The 21855-nt window shown below is 57.0% G+C and overlaps 1 protein-coding gene across 1 annotated transcript in view; it reads right to left on the reverse strand.

Annotated features, from left to right (window-relative positions):
* MYH9 (myosin heavy chain 9) overlaps nt 1–21855 on the reverse strand; it is an 89718-nt gene continuing 67863 nt past the window's right edge. Inside the window, exons 16-41 of the mRNA XM_070411039.1 lie at nt 21060–21253; nt 20659–20780; nt 19838–19907; nt 18959–19119; nt 18059–18167; nt 17530–17661; nt 16784–16990; nt 16155–16292; nt 14718–14841; nt 13381–13552; nt 12370–12582; nt 11855–11999; nt 10079–10285; nt 9775–9879; nt 9410–9562; nt 8112–8360; nt 6610–6822; nt 6274–6486; nt 5785–5946; nt 4976–5104; nt 4023–4111; nt 3810–3933; nt 3378–3586; nt 2702–2810; nt 2432–2604; nt 1–1551 (exon numbers count right to left, since the gene is read on the reverse strand). Of these exons, the coding sequence (XP_070267140.1) occupies nt 1434–1551; nt 2432–2604; nt 2702–2810; nt 3378–3586; nt 3810–3933; nt 4023–4111; nt 4976–5104; nt 5785–5946; nt 6274–6486; nt 6610–6822; nt 8112–8360; nt 9410–9562; nt 9775–9879; nt 10079–10285; nt 11855–11999; nt 12370–12582; nt 13381–13552; nt 14718–14841; nt 16155–16292; nt 16784–16990; nt 17530–17661; nt 18059–18167; nt 18959–19119; nt 19838–19907; nt 20659–20780; nt 21060–21253 (4040 nt within the window). The 3' untranslated portion in view covers nt 1–1433. The remainder of the gene's footprint in view (nt 1552–2431; nt 2605–2701; nt 2811–3377; nt 3587–3809; nt 3934–4022; nt 4112–4975; nt 5105–5784; nt 5947–6273; nt 6487–6609; nt 6823–8111; nt 8361–9409; nt 9563–9774; nt 9880–10078; nt 10286–11854; nt 12000–12369; nt 12583–13380; nt 13553–14717; nt 14842–16154; nt 16293–16783; nt 16991–17529; nt 17662–18058; nt 18168–18958; nt 19120–19837; nt 19908–20658; nt 20781–21059; nt 21254–21855) is intronic.

A 21855-nucleotide genomic window follows, 5' to 3' on the forward strand; every position in this document is an offset into this window, starting at 1 on the left:
TCATAGCACATGGACTCTTTATTGTGACGCTCAGTGGAAACCTCTGGAACCAGCTTCCTGTAGTGGTGACAGCTGCAGCACATGCTAAGGCACTTTTACTCTAGAAAAAAGGGTGGGGTGCGAGTTCATTCACTCCTTTGTGACAGCAACTGGGACCTGAATTCAGAGCTTTGGAGGCATATGTAGCTTTTACACAGCTTCATGATTTGTGGAGTTTGTTTCTTTAAAAAAACACCTTCTTTGCCATAAGTAAGTCTAAATGCAGCATATACATAACAGTTAGGAATACAGGGAAATCAGCAACCAGTGCAGACCAGTGTAGGACACGCTCCTCTTCTAAACAGGCTCCAAAGGAAGGCAGTGACGAAGACCGGGGGCTTTACCATTTATTAAAGGGGGAAGAAAACCTTTTACTTTTCTCCTTTCAAAAACATCTGTGCAGATGGTGGGTTTCTCAATGCGACCGAGTCAACGGTGCCGATCAACGACCCTCGGGCCCAGTCCTGGAGTAGGTCAAGGTCGTGTGGGAGGGTCACTGGCCCCGTCTGATGCCCTGGCTGTCAGATCTGGGACAGTCCCTTAACCATTAAATATATTTGGTCCCCAAGAGTGTTGGGAGAAGCCACTGCTGGCCTTTCCAGCTTGCCCCTTAGGCCCTGTCTGCGGGCCCCCGGCCTGGCTGTGGCAGGGCAGGCTGCCCTCCGCAAAGGAGGGGAAGGGGTCATCATTGCACTTGAGACGTTCTAGAATCAGGAAGGGGACAGTGCACTGCCCAGTGGGGGTGGGGAGGAACGATTCCCCCTCCCCCCTCATTCTGTGCCCTGCACAGAGGTGGCGACCCTGGGCCTGCTCTGGCCGAACCACCCAGAGCCCACGGGAAGGGGCCAGTGGGCAGAGGGTGTGAGGTCACCGCGTGTGATTGCCAACAGCAAAGAAGGGGGTGGGGAAGAGCTGGTGGCAGAGGGGGTAAGGTGACGATTCTTCTGGGGTGTTGGGCTATCAAAACTCCTTAGTCTGAAGAAAAATAGATTCGTAGAAAACTCTCTTGCCCGCCCCCGGCGGCTGCCCTTCCGGCCTCACCACCTTGCACTTTTGGCAAGAGGAGGCCAAAGACCCTGCAGGCCACTCTGTCCCCAGCCAGGGGCCCAGGGCCCTGACTCTTTGGTATCAGATTCTCGGGGTGGGAGGGAGGGTGGGGAAGCGAGGGCAGGCGAGGGGAGGGCGGCAGCAGAGAAGCCAGAGGCCCTCACAGGCGGGGCAGGTGGAGGCACAGGCCTGAGGTCCCCTGGCCTGGTGACAGGGGCTGGGGTCACGGTCACAGCAGTCCCAAGGAGGTGAGGGGTGCTGCAGGGGCTAGAAAGGGGAGGCGGAGTCATCCGTTGGTCGTTCGGTCTGTCTGTCTGTCTGTCCTTCTGGGGCAGGAGGCAGAGAGGTTATTCGGCGGCTTTGGCCTCTGCCCCGTCGGCTTTGCCGTCCACCTCGTCGTCCGAGCACTCGCCAGTGCCTTTCCGAGCCATCCGGCGGGGCACGACAAATGGCAGGTCCCCACGCCTGCAGGCAGAGGCAGAGGGTCAGAGGGCCAGCCAGGGTGGCCCAACACAGCTCACACAGCACAGCGACCCCTAGAGGCAAATGGGCGCCTAACATCCCACAGGAGAAGCAGTGCTGGCCTCTGGGGCCATGGCCTCCACACAGGCCAGGCCGGCTCTCAGGGAGCAGGTGGTTAAAGTGGAAGCAAAACCCACCAGGAAATCAGGACGGATGCCAAGGGGGAAAGGCCCTAGCAGAGATGGAGTCGCCTTCTGCAACATGCCTCCCTTTCCTCAAACTTAGTATAAAACAGAGACGGAGAGACACAGGAACGCAGTGTGGGAAGCCCAGCACCTTCCTCCCACCTCGTGTAAGAAAGTAGTATTCAATTTAAAAAAAGCAGTATCCAATGCTGACCAAAGGTCTGCATGCGTGAAAAAGGACTGCCGTGAACAGCAGGCGGCGATGAGACTGGGGAGAGGCCTCCCCGCAGCCGCTTCAGACTTGAGTGCTCGCACTCCCTCCAGAAGCGCGAGAGGCCCTCTGTCCTGCAGGTGCGGTGAGAGGGCAGCAGCTGCGTTCAGCAAGCGCTCACGGCACCGAGCATGGGCCGGACCCGCAGCTGCCTCACACCTTCTAGCTCCAAACGTCCAGCATGGGACCCTTGCCACCGGACTGGGAGCGGCCGCGGGAGCAGACTTTGCAGATGGGATGGAGTAAGTGACCTAGACTTCAATGCCCATCCACAAGGCGGGGCCAGAGCCGAGAGGGCAAGCAGAACCCGGGGCAGCGGCCCTGATGCCACTTTCTCGGCCTCCAGGGCTGTGCTCACTGACGTCGAGAACGAACTCACTTGCGAAAGCAGAAATCACGGGAAGGGGCCGGCGGAGGCAGGGCTCACCTGAGCTTGTTCTTGAGGGAGCTGACCTCCCGGTTCATGGCGTCCGCGGTCTCGGTGGCGTCCTCCAGCTCGCGCTGCAGTTTCCTGCGGGAGGCGTTGGCCCGCTGGGCCTCCTCCTCGGCCTCCTCCAGCTGCCGCTTGAGCTGCTTCAGGCGGGTGGACGCCTTGTCAGCCTGTGGGGATGTGTGGCCAGTGGCCATGGTTAGGCGTCCTGGGCGAGTGTGGCCTGTACGGCCCCTGGCCAGCCCACCGCTCTGCCCACAAACACACCTGGTCCTTGAACTGCTCGGCGTTCCTGCGCTCATCATCCACCTGCAGCAACACGTCCTTCAGCTTCTTCTCGGCCCGGCGCACCTGCTTGCAGGCCGCCTGGCGCTCCCTGCCAGGCACAGACAGTGTGGCTTAGGGGGACACCCTCCTTCAGGGGGTCCGGCCACACCACAGGCTGGACCACCCACTCCTGACCTCACTGCTACTTCCCCCCAGGGAGGCCTTGGTGCTCAGGCAGCCCCTCTTTACTGGACACCCACTGTGAGCTTTGGCTTCTGGGAGGCACTTTAATTGGCCCCATTTCAAAGATGGGGAAACTGGGCCTCCGAGAAGAAAAGGGACACATCTCAGAGCATATGTAGCCCTAGGAAAAGGGAAAATTGAGATTGGGGACCCAGTGGGACCCCCATTACCTCCCAACAAGTCTCTGTCTTGCTGAGCCCAGACTGTGCCCAGGTGGTTGTGAACGTCTACCTCTCTCTCTGAGGCAGCCTAACAGACAGCCACACCCTCAACTTCAGAGGTGGGCCAAGGGCTCCTCAAGCTCTTCAGACCCCAGCGAAACGGAGGAGAGCCCGTCAGGAGGGGGAGATGAGCCGCAGGGACAGGACGCTGGTTCCTGACTACACCCAGAGGGGCCTGAAGCTTGCTCAGGTGACGGGAGAGGGAGACCTACTTCGTCTCGTTGTCCAGCTGCTCCTCCAGCTGCGCGATCTTGGCCTCCAGGGCAGTGATGGAGGCCTTGTACTTGGACTTGACTGTGCCCTCCATCTCCTGCAGCTTGACCTTGAGCTCCTTGTTCTGGCGCTCCATCTGCTGCCTGGCGTTCTCGTTCTTCTGAGCGTGGCTGCGCTCGAGGTTCAGGTCTGTGTTGATCTGATCGATCTGTGGGAAGAAGGGCTCGTGAACGGAGGAAGGCTGGGCATCCTGCTGGAGACAGACCCCACAGATCCCCTTATAACACCAGGTCCCCCAAACTTAGCAGGGCCAGGACATGCTCCCCTAAGCAATCAGGAAGCTGCTGGCTTGGCCGAGGTGGCGCTCAGGACCCACAGCCCGAGCACGGTGCGGTGCCGAGGGGGTGCCCAGGCAGCCCAGCCCTGCCCACCTGCAGGTTGGCCTTCTTCAGCCTGTCGTTCACCAGCTCCGTGTTGCCCTGCTCCTCCTCCAGCTCCTCCTCCAGCTGGGCGATGCGAGCCTCCAGGCGCCGCTTCTCCTCCAACGCCAGGGCTCTGGGGAGGCCGGGGAGGAGTGAGAAGGGGCCAGTCCCAGAGGGGGTGTACCCCCCACAACACCCACCTTTACTTAGTGGCTCACTCACCCTTTGCCGCTGCTGTTGGCAATCTCGTCGGCCAGCTCGTCCCGCTCCTGCTGGGCCTGACGCTTGGCACGCTCTGCAGCTGCCAATTCCTGCCATGAGAACCCAGAGTGTGACCCGCTGGCAGCCCGCTGCCCTGAAAGGCCACCCCTTCCCTTCCTGGTCCTCTGCAGTGCCATCCTCCCCAAGACCCTGGCGCCCCCTCACAAACCCCCTTCTGGCACCCCATCTAACCCCCTTCTGGGCCTGTCTCCTCCATGAAGTCCTTTCTCATGAGCCCCTCTGGCTCACAGGGCTGATTCCTCCCTCAGAGGTCTCAGATTATGCACCACAGGTTTAAAAAGCATCTAAGTGCTCGGAACCAGGCCTGGAGCGATGGATGTAGCGAAAAATAAGAAACCGGTAGCCTAATGGGGCATGCTGGTCCCTCTTCATCCCAGGTAGACCAGATATCAGGAGGGACGAGCTAGAGATGTGAGTTAGGACCCGGGTGTGAGGGCTCTGAAAGCCAGGTGGAGGAGAGGGACTTGACCCCCAGGGTGAGGGGCCATGGACAAAGGCCCTCATGTGACCATGGAGGGAAGGATCCCACCCAGATCCAGGCAGGAGAGCAGTCAATTAGCAAGAGCGGACAAGGACCTGCCTGGATGCCTGGCCCCCACTGCAGAAGACTGCCCAGATCCTGAGGAATCTATGTGCCTCATGTGTGATAGACAAGGGGACACTCGGCCCACAAGTCTCTGGGCGGGACCTCTCTTGGCCAGGAGGCCATTCACAGTGAGAGGTGGAGGTTACAAACTAAAATCCTGCAGGGAATTCTTTCATAAAGACCCACCCCAACTAAATCCTGGAGTTCCCCTGGTTTATCTTCAGCCCTGACCAACACGAGCCCAGTGGAGGCCCTGCACTGCCACCTGCTGGCCAGAGACCCTGATTGACCCTTTGGCCCTGATCACCTCCTGCAGCTGAATCATCTCGGCCTCCATGCTCTTCAGCTTCTTCTCGTTCTCCTTGGCCTGCGCCAGGATCTCCTCGCGGGAGGCCCGCGTGTCATCCAGCTCGCGCATGTAGTCCTTCATCTGGGCCTGTGGGGGGAGGAGACGCTTGGTACCTCCACCCTGACCCCAGTGGCCACTCATGTCCTGCCCACCCCACCTCCCACCTCTCACCCCCCACCCCCTACAAGGGACAACCACCAACAGGACCTTGTGGCTGCCCTTTTCCTTGACACCACAGGGAAAAAGCTTAACTAAAAGGGCATAATAGTAACCAAAGACAAAATGTTCCTTTACCCAGTGCCATTTTATACTTATTGACCGTCAGGATCTACGAAGCATACCCTGGGCAGTGTCGGTCACCGTGTCCATAGGACCCTCGTGGCTCATGTTTCACTTCCTACAACTGCCTGTTGGCTTAAATCCTGCACTCCAACCCCAAGCCCGCACCCCCACCCCCCCAACCTCCCACACCCCCTAATCTGCCAGGTTATCCCGACCACACTCAGGAGCACATTTCCTTTCTTCTTCGCCTGCCGTCTGTTTTAATCCTACAGATCTTGGTCAAGTAGCTTTCAGACTGCTGTTCCCACTCAATCGCTGGGCCTGAGTCCCCGTCTGTGAGAGGGGCTAAGGGCACCAAGACCTTCCTGGGATAGGGGAAGGCAGCACATCCGCGTTCACTGGCCTCCCCACGAGACTCCCAGCCCCACGCTGATCCCAGCAACACAGTGTGCGGCCAGATCTGCTGTGGTCGGGTCTGACCTCACCTGCAGCTTCCGCAGCTGTTTGATGGCTTCGTCGCGGTTCTTGTTGGCCGAGTCGATGTGGGCCTCTAGGTCCTTCAGGTCCAGCTCTAGCTTCTTCCGAGCGGCCACTGCCAGTGAGCGCTGCTTCCTCTCGTCTTCCAGCTCTGCCTCCATCTCCCGCACCTGGGGGAGATGCCGACAGCTCTGGAGGCCGGACCCACACACAGACCCGATGCCAGCTCTGAGCCCCGATGGGTTTGGCCTAGCTCTGTGAATCCATGGGGCTCAGGAGCCAGAGAATTACTGACAGAAAAAATCCTGATATGGTCACTGATTCCCCCACTTCCCCAGTTCAGAGGACTGGAAGACATGGCCAGGGAGCCTTCCACCATCCAGGTAGAGGAAGGAGAGAGGACGCCTGTGGAAACCTGGCAGGGCCGGGGACTCCATGCCCACCTCTGCCCAGAGGCCGAGAGCGCCCTGACCCTGGAGGAGGAGGGCCATACGCACCTGTCTGACCAGCTGCTTCTTCTTCTCCTCGCTCTGCTCGTCCCGGCCCTGCAGGTCCCGCTCGAACTGGGCCTTCATGGCCTGCAGGTTCACCTCCAGCCGCAGCTTGGCATCCTCGGTGGCCTGAAGCTCATCCTCCAGCTCCTCCAGCTGGGTCTTCATCTCCTCCACCTGCTGCTCCAGGGCCCGCTTAGACTTCTCCAGCTCGTGGACCTGCCACCGAGGGAACCCAAGTCAGGAGCAGAGGGACAAGAGGTCCCCAAGGCTCAGTGTCCGATCCCCCACTAATCCTCTGTGCTGCCCCACGCACCCCACTCGGCCCCTCCCGGTACTCACACTCTTGCCCACGTCGTCCTTGGAGCTCATGAGGTCCTCCATCTCCGTGCGGAACTGCTTGTTGAGCCGCTCCAGCTCTGCCTTCTGTTCCATGGCCTCCTCCAGGGCCCGGGCCAGTGACAGCGCCTTGGTCTCCTTCTCTCGGGCCTCCGCCTCTGCCCTGTCACGCTCCTCCGCATACTTGGCAGAGATGGTCTTCTCCTCCGCCAGGAGCTGGGAAAGATATGGGCGCCATGAGACTCGAGCAACGGGCTCTTAGAGCTCAGAACCTGCGCACCCCAGGCAGGTAGCACGTGCAGACTGTGGAGGAAGGTCCAGCGCTGGCTCTGAGGGGAGGGGCACCAGGAAGAACAAGCACAAGCTGCTGCCTGGGCAACCCAGCTGCCTCCCAGGGTGACAGGCACTGTCCTGTGTGTAACCGATGAGGGCAAAGATCGCCTCTGCCACCAGGATTTAGGTCTCTCGTTTTGTCACTTACTAATGTTTCTTTGTCCCACAGCTCCCTCCATAAGAACAACAGGAAACATGGCCGCTCAGGCCTGGGAAGGCTTTGTTCTCCTGAACGACCTGAAGGGTGTGACTCTGGCTGCTGTGGCCTCGCCCAAGGACGTGAGTTTAAATGCCCCCAGTGCCCATTCTTCACGTGCGCCTACCCTTGCTGAGCCTTATTTTCCCACCTTCCCATTCCCTTTGCCCCGTCCCTCATTTACTCCATGGACCTATTTCTTAAAGGACCAGCGAGTAAGCGCTTTAGACTTTGCAGGCTGTGTGTATGTAGCCACTGCCTGTCTTTGTGCTGATAGCAGGAAAGCAGCCAGAGATGCCAGACGAAGCCGCCTGGCTGAGCGCAATGCGCCCTCCGCCACAGCGGCATGAGGCCGGGGAGCTGAGCCCCGATTTCTCCCATTTTTTATCCCAGCCCACTGTCTGCCCGCTATATGCTGCCTCGGGTCCTTTAGAATGAGGAAGAGGCATGAACACATGCATTAAAAAATCGGTTCATTATAGAAAATATGAAAATCATAAGAAACCAGAAAGCGGGAGTCACTCCTAAGCCTATCAAATGAAGATGCCCTGCTCCGAGCACTTTCCTTTTTTTGTTGTTAATTCTCACCTGAGGATATTTTTTCCATTGATTTTTAGAAAGAGTGGAAGGGAGGGGGCGAGACATGGAAAGAGAAACATCAATGAGAGAGACACATCAACTGGTTGCCTCCCGCACACACCCTTACGGTGGGCCGAGACTTAGCCTGCACCTGAGGTACGTGCCCTTGACCGGAATCATGACCTTTCAGTCTGCAGGCCACCGCTCTAGCCACTGAGCCAAGCCGGCTAGGGCCGAACCCTTTCTTGCCAGGCCCCTCAACAAGTGGGAAGCCCACACCTCTGAGCGCCTGCTGCTAGTGACGGGATCCCAGGGCTCCCTTGGTGTCCACGGCCGAGGCCTGAAGCCCTAGCATTTGCAGAAGAAAGGAAATGAGGAGCATGCGGACGGCACACACCTGGTCAAACTTCTTCTGCTTCTTCTCCAGGTTGGAGACGCTCTGCCGCTGGTGATCCAGGTCCACGAGCAGGTCGTCCAGCTCCTGCTGCAGCCGCGTCTTGGTCTTCTCCAGCTTGTCGTAGGCGGCCACCTTCTCTTCGTAGCGCTGGCTCAGCCCCTCCAGGTCCTTCTGCAGCTTCCTCTTGGCTTCCTCGGCTATCTCCAGGCACCCAACACCATCATCCATCTTCTTCCTCATGTCGGTCACCTGGGCAGGAGCAAGGAGTAAGGAGACACTCAAGATGGCACCTGTGCCCAAGACGGCTGGGACTGGCCTGCTACCTCATGAATGGAGGCCAGGAAGCCACCAGTTATGGAGCCCTCCCTCTTCCACCGGCAAGAGAAGCAGTTTCTGCAGAGAGTGTTTGCCATGGACATGGAGTGGAGCGCAGGCCAGCTCTGCAGGGCCTCTCCACTGTGACCTACCCCTTACAGGGGCTCACCCAGAGGCGAGCATCTTCGTCACCTGCCCCAGGCAGCAGGGCCAGTGCCCTCTGGGGAATTGGTGTGCAGGAGCCAGGAGGACCCAGACACCGTCCTGCAGCCTCCTCCTTGCACCTGGACACAGAGCTGCCATCACGCGCACGTGCTGGCCACTCCTCCCCCAAGACCGTGGAGCGGACTGTGCACCCATGCTGAGCTCAGGGCAGGCCTCCCGACCGGGCACATTTAAGTCCCAAGACAGGATCTAGAACAGGGCTCTTGATCGGGTTTGGGTGTGGGTCCTCTGACAGTCTAGAGCAGACTACGAACTCCTCGTCATAACGTCCTGATACACATAGAATGTATGGACTATCAAGAACGCCAGTACAGGAATGTGGTGGTGCTCAGATATTTAAAAAACTGGTTGTGCCCCAAGTGCTTCTTTATTAGCACATCACACAGCAGCCTCCTGAAGCGCCAGGAGCACAGTGACGTCCCCAAAGCCCCGCCGTGGCCTGGCCATGGGGACTGAGTTCTAGTAAGCAAGGCCACAGGCACTATGACCGCCATGGCTGGCTGTCCCCTGGTATAAGGACGAAAATGCTAGATGTCAGCTAGAGACTGGAGAGGATAAAGGTGTCCAGCCTCCTCCCTCCAAGTTCACGGGTCCCTGAATTCTACCTGGGGACCCTGGGCTAAGAGCCCTGGGCTAGAGAGGGCAGGAGCACCCTGGGGAAGGGCACCCAGCACTGGCAGCCTGGGTGGACCAGTGGACCAGCAGACAGGGCCATGCCTCCCCAGCCTGGGCCTCCTGCAGCAGAGCTAGCACCGAACCTGGGCCTGGAGGGTGGTCATCTGCTTCTCCAGGTTCCGCTTGGCCTCCTCCTCCTCCTCCAGCTGCTCCTTCAGGGAGTTCTTCTCGTCTTCCACCTGCTTCAGCTTGGTGCTCAGGCTCAGCTTCTGCCGATTCTCCTCCTGCAGTAGCTCCTACACGAGGACAAGAGGGGTTCAGGGTCAGGAGGGACAGCGTCAGAGCCTCGCAGCCCCCACACCCCTGGCTGGGGGGCAGCTGGTCCCTCTGACTCAGTGCACAGCCAGGAAACCCTGCTGGGGAGCCAGAAGGACCCAGAGGTGATGACATGTAGGCTCCGCATCCTCCCAGGAAAGGTCCAGCTGCAGCAACCTGCTGCCACCCTCACCTGTGTGTCCTGCAGCTGGGACTCCAGGGTAGAGAAGTCCTTGGTGAGCTTGCTGGACTTGCTGTCAGACTGGGTGAGGAGGCCTGTCACATTGTCCAGTTCAACCTGCAGGGACAGTGGAGACAAAGGCATGAGGCTGACCAGGCCTGCCCCAGCTCCGTGCTTTCAGGCTAAGCTGAACCAGAAGCCTCGCCAAGGAGCCAGTTTGAAGCAAGAAAAAGAGCAGGAGCCTGGAGAACTGGGCCCCGGCCGAGGAGCTGCCGAAGGGACACTGCCCAGGCCCGGGTCCCGGAGAAGTCCTCACCTGCAGCTTGGTGACCTTGTCAGCCAGCTCCGTGCGCACACGCTCTCCGTCGTTGAACTTCACCTGCAGCTCCTGCAGCTGGGCCTCCACTTTCTTCCGCTTGTGCTCTGAGTCCCCTTTGCCCTGCAGCAGGGCCTTCACCTCGTTGGCCAGCTCTCCTCGCTCATTCTCCAGGGTCTGCTTGGCCTTCTCAAGGTTGGCTTTCACCTGGTAGGGAAGGAAGCAATGGTGTGAGAGGGGCATCATCCACGCCCTGTCACGAGGCTGGTCTTTCTAGTACCATTGGGAGAACAGCTGCCTCTGCCGAAAAAATGATGTTGGGTAAGTTTGGGAGGTGGCCTGCTTGCCAGCGCCCCGGACTCAGAAGGCTCGCACCTGATCAGTACTCATCACTCAGCCGGTGCGTGACACCCGTGCGTGACACCAGCACGTGTCCTGTCTCTGAGGCCTCAGCTTCTCCACCTCTACACCAACCCCTGCCCAGCCTCCCTCATGGGTAGAGGGAATGTTAACATGTAAGACGTTGTCACTGCTGATATGATGGCGTTAGTGATGATATTACAGAATGAAGGAGATTATAACTGTTCACAGTTAGAAATCCAGTAAAGCCTCTTTCAGATTTGATGTTCAAAGTCATGATGTAATGTTCTTCCAAAAAATAAAGTGGAGTTTACAGAACAAACATGACAATCCCATTCTAGTCTGCACCATGCTGGCCACAGGATCCTGGGCAAGTTCAAGGGTAAACCGTGAATGCAGAGGAATGCTGGGTAAAACAGCTAAAGGTCAAAGAAAGGTTTCAATCTGCAGAACTCAGTGGAAGTTGAAGGGAGACAGATGGACAAGACTTGTTTCTAAATTTTTGTTGTTGTTAATGCTCACCCAAGGATATTTTTTTCCATCGATTTTTTTTTTTTTTAAGAGAGCGGGAGGGAGGACAAGAGAGAGAAACATCAATGTGAGAGAGACACATCAATTGATTGTCTCCTGGGTGGGGCACAGGCAGGGCTGAGGATCAAACTTGCGTGCCCTTGACGGGGAATGGAACCCACGACCCTTTGGCGCATGGGCCGATGCTCTAATCATGAAGTCACACTGCCCAGGGCTCTAAAATATTTTATAGGAAACACTTCATAGGTTGCCACACAGAAGAGCTCTGACCGCGTGAGCTGCCACTGAGAGTGGCTGGGAGCTGGGAGCCACAGGAGGCAGCACTTGTCCTGTTAAGGAACTGCCAGGCCATCAGCTCCCTGGCAGAGAAACCAGCTGGGATTAATGTCCCCAGGGTTTTCCCCAGAAGACTCCAGGTGGAAGGTGTTCAAAGGGGACCCAGACTTCAGAAAAGGGACCCTCAGGTCCTGTGGAACTCAGGTTCAGGGTTGCTCCAATTCCTGGAAGCTTTCTCGTCTGGCAGATTGTTGAACAAAATAAAAACTGTATTTGAACAACGTACTGAGCCCCTAAGTGCTTTAATGCCATCTAAATGCTTCATATGTCATTAACTCCAACTGTCACATAAACGTATAAGACAGACCTATCATTACCTCCTTTACAGAGGGGGAAACTGAGGCATGGGGGTAACTATCTGCTGAAGTCACACAGCCGTTGAGGGCCAGAGTTGAACTCTGACCCCTGACCCCGGCAGTCTAGCTGGGGAGCTGCTCTGTCCTACAGGACTGGCCCGGAGAGGCAGCCAGTCTCCAGGAGGACCCGCCCCTGAAAGGTGCCAGACCCCCCCGCCAGCTGAATTCACGTCCCTGGGGGAAGCCCACGCACCCGCTTTGTCTGCTCCAGCTGCTCGGCCAGCTCCTCCACGGCCTGTGAGTGCTTCTGCCTCATCTCCTGGATCTGGGCCTCGTGGGTCTTGGCCTCTTCCTCGAGGGTCTTCTTCAGGATATTCACTTCCTGCTCACGTTTGGACCTGGAGAGAAATGCCCTCAGAATGGAGGCCAGGGAGCCTGGAGCGGGGCTGTCCCTGGGGCCAGCCAGTGCACTGGGCCTCCAGCCCCAGCTGTCCATCCTCTACAGGCGTAGGCACTACACAGGCTTCCGTACCCTTCAGCCTTAAAGCCCAGCCTGTCTCACCCACACTTCAAGCCAGGTTCTTGAATAGGGCTTTTTGGTAGAGAAGATACTGAGGAACCTACAGCTCCCACACTCAGTGTGTATTCACACCCACTCTGTGTGTATTCACACCCACTCTGTGTGTATTCACAGGCCTGGGAACCACCCCTTCCAGGCCTTGGCCTCCTTTCCCGTCTGTGGCTTGGCCAGTCTGCCCCATGGCACACCTGAGCTCCTGCTGGGCAGCCGTAGAATCCAGGGTGTCCTCCAACTCTGTCTTCAGAGCCTCCAGCTCTTCCCCAAGGTCCCGCTTCTGCTTCTCAGCTTTATTCCGAGAAGCACGCTCAGACTCCAGGTCTTCCTGCAGTTCAGAGATCTGAGATTCCAGCTCACGAATCTTCTTCAGGGCCATGTTCTTCTGGGTGGCTTCTTCCTCCACTCTGCCAAAGAAACCAACATCAAGATGAGGCCATTTCACCTTTAAGGAGCAGAGTTTGCAGATAAGGTTTTAGAGAAAAGCAGCCAAAGCCACTTGTGGCTGCCTGAGTCCTGGCCCTTAGGAGCCTCACTCAGCAAAAACAATATCTGAGGCATACCATGCCAAAGAGTTAAGGGCAATGCCACTTTGAGGATGGGAAAACCTCAAAGAAATCATTTCATTTTCCAAACTGAATTCCAGTGCTTTCAACATAAAGAGAAGTTCAAATATTAAATAAACAAATAAAAAGAAATAAATCACTACAGTCCATGAAGACTGCAAAAGAATAAAAAATACAAATGTGCCACAGATTTTAGGTGATAATGATGTATCAATGTAGGTTCATCAACTGTAACAAATGTATACCACTCTGGTGTAGGATGCTGATTGTGGGAGAAGACTGTGTGTGTGTGTGTGTGTGTGTGTGTGTGTGTGTGTGTGTTGTGGGGGTGGTGGTGGAAGGTATCAAAATTCTCTATACTGCTGGTTCAATTTTGTTGTGAGCCTAAAACTGCTCTAAGAAATAGTCTATTCTTAAAAAGGCATAAAAAAAGCATGCCTATAGTCAATGGCTTGGTGATCTTATGGATGACTTTTGGGGATTACAAACAAACAAATGACAGGAAATGTTTTGCTGTGAACTGGTTTCCACGACAACAGCAGAGCAAGTGCTCACAGCTCACTGAGGCACCAAGGCCCACAACAGGCAGCCGCAGGAAGTGCTGGCTCTGGCCCCCTGGTGGCTGATGCTCTGGCTCACCTGGCCAGGGCAGCCTGGACCTCCTCCTCTTTCTTGGCCAGCTGCATCTTGAGCTCGGCGATCTGAGCCTGGAGCTCGGCGATCTGGTCGCTGAGGTCCGTGGAGTCTCCCTCCAGCTTCCGGCGGGTCTTCTCCAGCTCCTGACGCTGCTTCTCCTCTCTTCGGAGGCGCTCTGAGAAGAAAGAACGGGGAGAAGCCGACAAAGCCCTTAGTGGCCATAGACCTTGTTGTCTTGGTTTTTAATTCCTTTTTGAAAATATATTTTTATTGATTTCAGAGGGGAAGAGAGATAGAAACATCAATGATGAGAGAGAATCCTGCACGCCTCACACTGGGGATCAAGCCGGCAACCTACACATGTGCCCTGACTGGGAATGGAACCGTGACCCCTGGTTCATAGGTCAATGCTCTACCACTGAGCCACGCCAGCTGGGCTATTTTTAATTCTTACGTAAACACTGCATATTATAAAATACACATGAGGGTTAAAGGGCCACAATACAGACACTCATACCAACTCCTAGATGAAGGAAAGAACATCACCATGAGCTGCCAGGTCCTGTGTCTGTCCAACCCCACCTGCTGCCCTGGACACACTGGCCTGCCCTGTGTCTCTGCAGAGGGCACAGTGGTTCCTGGCACAAGTTCGGAGTTCCATGATTTCCCCTATCACCCGAGTCCACTCCTCTCAAGGAGGAGGAGCAAGTGGTCCACAGACAGCCACAGGCCTGCAGGTCCACCCCATTCTCCTCACCATAGATCCCCAGGGCACAGGGAGACAAGGACACGATCTGTCACTCTGTCCCATGACAAGCAAGGACATTGCGATATGGGTCTAGCATTTGATAGTACACACAGCGTGTCCACAGCATTAGACCCTTTAGTTCTCACAAATGCCTTTCACTGTGTCCCCTTGGAGGTGAATAAAACTAAAGCTCATGGAGATGAAGTGAGAGGTACAAGATGACACAGCCAGGAAGCGGCAGGCTGGGTAGGGGTGGAGGAGGAGGTCTACCTAGAGCCTCTTAGGAAGTCTCCAAAGCTGGTGAAAGCCATGGTGCATGATAGAAATGCCAGGGCCTTACCCTGAACGCTCCTCACTTAGGGGTAGCTCCCTCCCAACCACACAGCACCGGTGCCTGCTGGCCCAGAGTCCCATCGGGACCAGATGCTGGACCCTAGATATTGAGGGCAATGTGTGGCTGGCTGCTGCAGACCCTGAGCCTCACCCATGTAGAGTGGGCATGACACCAGCCTGGCGCTCCTGCTCCCGGCAGTGATGCCCAGCCTGGCCCTGAGTGGTGGATGCCTCGGGCTCCTGCCCATCACCCTCTTACCCTCCAGGTCGGTGATCATGGCCTCGTGTTTGTTCTTGAGCTTGGCGAGGCTCTTCGATTTCTCCTCCTCTTCCGTGAGGTTGGTGGTGAACTCGGCTATTCTGTCTTCCAACAGCTTTTTCTCCTGTGGGGTTGGGGGTGCAGAGTGTGAGGAGGTGCAGTGTGAGGGTGTGCAGCGTGTGAGGAGGTGCAGTGTGAGGGTGTGCAGTGTGTGTGAGAGTATGCAGTGTGTGAGGGTGTGCAGTGTGTGAGGATGTACAGTGTGTGAGGAGGTGCAGTGTGAGGGTGCGCAGTGTGTGTGAGGGTGTGCAGTGTGTGTGAGGGTGTGCAGTGTGTGAGGGTGCGCAGTGTGTGAGGGTGCGCAGTGTGTGAGGAGGTGTAGTGTGTGTGAGGGTGTGCAGTGTGAGGAGGTGCAGTGTGTGTGAGGGTGCACAGTGTGTGAGTGTGGTCAGAGCTTAGTGTTGGCTGAGCACAGACACTAGGTCTCTTTAAAGTATGCCTCGTCCAGAAGTTGAGGACTGAATGGAAGGACAAGGACTTAAACATTCGACTCATTAGGACTCCCTGGATTAAAGGGGTCACTTTGTAAGGTCACTACCTCCCTTTAAAGAGCCGGATAAGCTTCCTTGATCGACAAACGTGGGTACCCAAGCCCGTCTTGGATTATCCCTTTGGGCCCAGGTAAGCAAGGTTTCTGGGCGGCAGGGTGAGGGAATTCAGGCACCACCTTCTCCAGGCCTCGTGCTTGTCCACCGGGCAGGCTATGACCTCCCACCTCCTCATGCCACAAAGTGCCCTAAGCTGCTCCCCTCATGGTCTCCATGGTGTGGCCACCCCTGGAGTCCTGATCTCCGTAGGGTCTCCTCACAACAGCACAGCCGCCGTAATAGATACAGGCCGTCACTCAGCACGAGCACCTGGCCCCTGCGTCAGAGCTGCGGGCAGGCATCCTGCCACTCTGACTCCCCCCAGCCCTCGGGATCGAGGACGGCATTCTGACCATGCCCCTCCTTCTCCTCTAGCTCGCTCTCCAGCTTCGATCTGCTTATCAGCGGACAGGGACCCAACTTGGTTCTCAAAAGAAACAGTCCCCACCTGGAGAAGGCTAAGGAGAAGCACTCACACCTCAATGCCAAGCCACCGAGGGGCCCAGACCGCACCGGAGACTAACGTGCAATGCCACGCCGATGGTTCAGCTCTACCAAGTCAGGAGCTTATGAGGAGCTTTTCTGAGAAGAAATGTCAAACCTGTCCCTTGGGAAGCATCCCTTCAAATATGACCCTGGCACCCGGGGGCCAGGGACACCCACGAGGGGGCACAGGAAGAATCTGCTCCTGAGCAGAAGCCGCAGTGCTGCAGACAGCAGAGGGGAGGGGAGGCTGTGGCCTGGGCCTGGCCCGCCCTCCGCAGCCCGCGTCCCACACACGAGGCCTCACCTTGGCCAGCTTGCAGTTCTGGTCTTCCAGGATGATCTGGTCTTCCTCCAGCTTCTTCAGCTTGGCCTCGGTGGTCACCTTCTCCAGCTGCAGCTTCTGGCGGGCGCTCTCCTCCTCCTCCAGCTGCTCCTCCAGCTCCTGTCACAAAGCCGAGGGACGTGAGGAGGGTGGGCCACACAAGCCCCGTGAGGTGGCTGAGACATGGCCCACCCACACGTGGGGTCACAAAGTTAAGACTGGGGCATGCAGACAAGAAGCCTGGTCCAGTCATGGGGTCGCTTGTTCTGAGGTGCTTCCTTTAGCCAGCTCCCCACCGTGAGGACGTGGCAGAGAGCAGAGCACATCGCCCTCTGCTCCTCAGAGCGGCCAGCGCAGGACTAGGCAGGGAAATAAAACTGACTTTGTGCTCAGTTGGGCGGCACATGGAGAGCTGAGACACACATTTGAGAGACAACTGCCCCAAAGAGAAAGCCCCTCAAAGACTGTCCCAAGTTGACAAAAGGGGGAGGATCGGCCCACCATGGCACTTCCATTTCCGTGTTCTCTCCAGTTCCAGCGTCACTGCTCCTCATGGCACCCTGTCCCCTCCTCCCTGTGCCTAGTGTCCAGAGGGGGCGGAGCTGGGTTACCTGGATGTTTTGCTGCATTTTCTTCTTCTCCGCCTGCAGGTGCTGGCAGCGCTCCTCTTCCTCCTCCACCCTGGCCTCCAGGTCATGGCAAATCTCCTCCAGCTCCTGCTTCTTGGCCGTCAGGCGGGCCCGGAGCTCCTCGGCTTCGGCACACAGCTCCGTTTCAGCCTGCAGCTGCTCCTGCAGCTGTAACTTCTCTGCCATGAGCTGCAAACAACATGTGCAAAATGCGAGTTCCTCCAGCCTGCTCAAGCCGCTCCAGGGCAGACGTTCCCCAGCTGAGGCTTCCAGAGGGAGGACCGTGCTGACAAGAGCAGTTTCTACCTTGGAAGTGCTAAGTTCCCAGCCACTTTCTAACTATCATGTCCTCCATCCTTTTTTTTTTTTAATTGCTTAAAGTATTACAAAGGGTATTACATATGTGTCCTTTTTCCCCCCGCCCTTGACAATCCCCTGGCCTCCCCTATGTCCTCCATCCTTTACCGCTATGACAGGAGCTGCCCACCAAGATCCCTAGGAAACAGGCTCAGAGGTTAAGTGCTGGAGCTGGGCCTCAAACCCAACACTCATGAGCTTTCCATCCCATTGGGCAGCCTCCCTACATCACATAACCCTGAATGAAGTCTACAGAGAGATCAACCGTTTCCTAGTGAAACATCTCCTTGAACGTGCCTCTCCTGCAGAGGGCCAGCAGGTGGCAGCACTGGGACCAGCTGCACTGTCTGAGCGGGTCCACAGACACTCACCTGGGACTGCAGGGTCTCCATCTCCGTGAGCCTGTTCTCCGCAGCCAGCTGCTTCTCTCGGACCTTCACCAGCTCCTCCTCCTTGGCCATCATCTCCTCCTCCTGGCGGCTGACCTGCAGCAGCGGCTTGACCTAGGAGAGGAGATGGAGACAGACATGCTCAGCTGAAGACGTCTGTCCGGACAACAGCCACGAGGCTTTCCCCTCACCCGCGGAAATGTGAGGGTAACCAGGCACCCTGTGGGTACACTCGGGGGCAATCTTTCTGGAAACCAATTTGGTGGGAGGGCAGTGCCCAAGACGCGTGTGGCCGTGGCAGGTGGGCTTTCCATCGTGGAAGCTGCTGTGTAGCCACTCCAGGCCAGCCTGTCAGCAGGCCGTGGCCATCCACACCGGACAAACACCACAACTCACATGCCCCGGGCCCCATGGGCAGGGCCACCCTGGAGTCATGCTGCCAGGCATGGGGGAGGCAAAGGCAAAGCACCTCAGGGCATGAGCCCCGACGGGAGGCCCGTCCAGGACCCACCTTGGTGAAGAGCCGCCACCACTGCCAGTTCCGCAGCTTGAGGTAGGCGGCGCAGTTCCTCTGCAGAACCTTCATGGCCGTCAGCTGCTGCTGCCGCTTGGCAAAGGCCCTGTGGGCGAGGGGCACCGTCAGCACCTCAGGGCAGGGGACAGACCTCTAACCTGTCAGTCCTGACCTTGCTCCCAGAAACTTCTCTGGAGGGTTGACCCTGCCTGGGCACCTCAGGACAGAAAGAGAAAGAGGCTGGCCTTGGGGTTGAGTCCGATGGGTGACCTTGCAGAGGGTGGCAAGGGCCTGGGTCACAGGCCCACCCTCCTTCACAAGGTGGAAGAGCTTGTGCACTAACTGCAGATCCAAGCCAAGAGTGATCGCTGGTCATACAGTCGATTTACTGACTTCAGCTTCCCACCCTCAGGACAGCCACTAGCGGGGCTTCTGGATGAGCAAAGGCTCTGGCTCCCAGCGCTCAGAGCTTAGGCTGCAGCCTATGGCCCTGGGCTCAGGAGACCAATGTCCTGCAGCAGGTGAGCCCCAAGGGCAGCCTCCTCCCCTGGGAACTCGGAGTGCTCTGGGGACAGCCAGGCTCCGGTGTCATCCCCACACGAGGGACACAGCAAGAAATACCAGTGAGTGGGAGCCTTCCCGGCAGGGAAATCCAAGCACACTCACCACCTGTCAACCTGGTCACTTTAAACATCAGGCGGAAATCCAGGAAGCAGGGGATCAGGGGGAGCCACCTGGGCCTCCCTTAGGCAGACACCTGAATGGCATTAGAGCTCCCAGGCCACAGCTTCCTAAGGTGCCCTCTGCACCAGGAGGGTTTGAAGGGCCGAGTGCAGGGCAGCCTAGGGGACTGGGCGGGCTATGACCTCCCACCTCCTGGGTGTCTCTGGAACTCACTTCCTGGCCAGGTAGCCCCTGCAGCAGGCCTGGAACCCGATGATGACGTCAGTGATCTTCAGGTCCCTCTCCTCCTCCAGGTGGGCCAGGACCCCGGCCCGAAAGAAGACCTTGCTCTGGCCGATGCGGTACAGGTTGCTGTCCAGCTCCAAGGCTTTGATCTAGACAGGGGAGAGCAGGCCATGTACTGCGTGCCACCCAGAGCCCTCAATCAGTGAATGCTGAGATCCTGCCTCGGGTGGGGAGTGTGTGTGTGGAGAGGGAGGGGTAAGATAGGGTCAGTCCTGGAGCTTCTGCTTCTCTGCTTATCCTGGGGCTCAGGGGATGCTAGGAAGAGGGGCATGTGGGTTCCAGCATGGGCAGGGTTGCAAGTCAGACTTGAGGAAAACACAGAACCTCAGCTTTAAAGGGAATGTGAAGTCCTTTCTTCCTCCTCACCCGCCTCTGCGTACTACAGTCATGCTCTTCAAAAGCCCAGGCTGCCACCCTCCAACCAGGCACCAGCATCGTGGTCATGGAGAGGCACACACTCCAGAACAGGCCAGGCCCAGGTTTAATAGGAGGTGATCCTCGGCCTTACCCTCTATGAGCTCACGTCTCCCAAGCTATAGAATGGGGATGCTTTAATCAAAAAAAAAAAAAAGAGAGAGAGAGAGAGAGAGCTAACGACAGAGCAAATAATAATACCTTCCTCACAGCAGAGCTGTGGGAATTAGAGAAGGGAATGCAGAGGGAACCTGGCAGGGAACCTGGAGGATCGGATGGCCAATGGAGTATGGATATCACCTGACCCACAGGGCATCCCCCAGTCAGACGGGCACTGGCCATGAGGGCACGCACCAGCCAAAGGTCCTTCCAAGCAGAAGGAGCTCAACTCACCATGAGCACACACGCCTGCTTCCCATCCATGAAGCCCTTAGGGATGGAATTGGGCGTCAGGATTTCGTATCTAAGAAGAGAGGAGAAGCTGGGTCATTCATCCTCGTTCAATGCACGTGGCCTGGAATATCCGTGAGAGAGGGCCACCCCAAAAGTGTGGCAGACATAAAGTTCCTTCCACGTTTCAAGGAAAGAAGACATCTGGAGAACGCCACCCTGCCCTTCCTTGGGCTGATGGCACAGGAAGCCTCGGCATTTCCCAGTACGTGAACGAAAACTTACGGTGGACTATTTAACTCACTCAAAGGTGAGCTTTCGGTTGGGCTTACTGGTTGCTAATTGCCCGGTCTCCACGTCTATAACCCCAGAAGGCCACTCATCTCTTCCTGAGATGCTACTGGGCACTGCCAACACACAGGATGGTCCAAGAATAGAGGGCTTGTCGTGATAGCAACTGTCACTAAACACAGTCACTAGGCAAATAGGACAGTGTCATTAACGCGCCTCTCCGCACACATGACGAGAAGCTACAGTGTTCTATGACTTCCGTGTCCTAATGTTCCTTTAATGCCCAAGTCTGGCTGATCTCTGTAAATTGCACAGCGCCTCTAACTGGAGCAAACAGTGCCAGGCCCTGCAGGGGTTAGGCGTGAAAGCCAACAAGATTACTTTCGTAAGAAAAGCAGGGAGATTCTTTTTTATGTAGAGGGTGGAGCAGAGAAGGAGCGTGTGAGGAGCTGGCCAGACGTCGGCGCTCGGTGGCCGAGGAAGAGGCTTCCTTGCTGGAAGGCCCTGCCGGGAGGCCTGCAGGCCCCACTCACCTCTGCCGGAACTCCTGGAAGACCACGCGGTTGGGGAAGCCCTGGCGGCAGATCCGAATGCCCTCGAGAACCCCGTTGCAGCGCAGCTGGTCCAGCACCAGATGGGGATCCAGTTTGCCAGACTAGAGAAAACATATGCGTGTGGTCTTCCTGCTGTGCCTAGGAACTCACGGAGAAGGGTGGGGGGTCCCCTCTGACTCAACAGGGCCAAAGCCTCAGGAGTCCCAGCAATCCATAGGCTTTGATGCTAAGTTACACGATGCAAGTCCTGGAGAGGCTACAAGATGGCACCACCAGGCGGCAATGCAACCTCGAGTGCAGCCCACCCCCTGGGAGCCCCGAGTGCTGTGAGGGAGGAACCACTGCTGCTGGAGAGACAGACCAAGGCGGGACGCCCGCACCTTCTTCTCGTGGTTGGGGATGATGCAGCGGACGAAGTTGGGGTTGGTGTTCCTCAGCGTGGCCATCAGCTTGGCCAGCTGCTCCTTGTAGAGCTGCCCCACGGTGCGGAACATGCCCTTCCGTGTCTTGAAGGCCCCGGGCAGCGCCGTCTCTGACATGCCAGCCACCTGGTCCAGGCCGATGATGCGGTCCACTACAGAGACCACACAAAAGCACTTGAGTACCCAGCAGTCCCCACAGGTCAGGAAAGAGACAGACATCTGGACAAAAAAAGACGTGAGACTACAGAACAGCAGGAGCCTTTCTGCTTAGTCCACACTCATCCCCAATGAGGAGCACACCTGACCTCATGAGCAGGAAGCAGGAAAGGGGGAAGGGCTGACAGCCTCCGAGATTGGTCTCTCCTGGGCAGCAGCCATAGCTCTGTCCACATCACCTATCCTCAGCCCACTGGAGCAGCTATTCCCAGAGACACAATAAAGCTCGCCATGTGTTTGGAACAGTGAGCCTAGCTCTCCCTCCCTGGCTCTGGGTGGTGTGAAAACTTGTCTTACAGGATCCTGTAGTCCTATGGTCATAGTTGGAAAAATGTATCAGTACCCTGAATTCCATTGCCCTTCACCTGAGCACGGGCCTAGGAGGCAGGTGGGGCACCAGAGCTCCGTGCCATCGTCTACAGCACTCAGCAGTCATGGTTCGCCATCTGGGACCGCCCAGGCAGCGCTCTCTAAACCCGGGACCTAGAGCTGTGTGGTGGCGTCAGACGTGGAGTCCTCCACAGAACCACTGCCAACT

The sequence above is a fragment of the Myotis yumanensis genome, unplaced genomic scaffold (assembly GCF_028538775.1).
Source record: "Myotis yumanensis isolate MYYU_CA2020_CCGP unplaced genomic scaffold, mMyoYum1.0.hap1 SCAF_3, whole genome shotgun sequence".
In the NCBI taxonomy this organism is placed as follows: Eukaryota; Metazoa; Chordata; class Mammalia; order Chiroptera; family Vespertilionidae; genus Myotis; species Myotis yumanensis.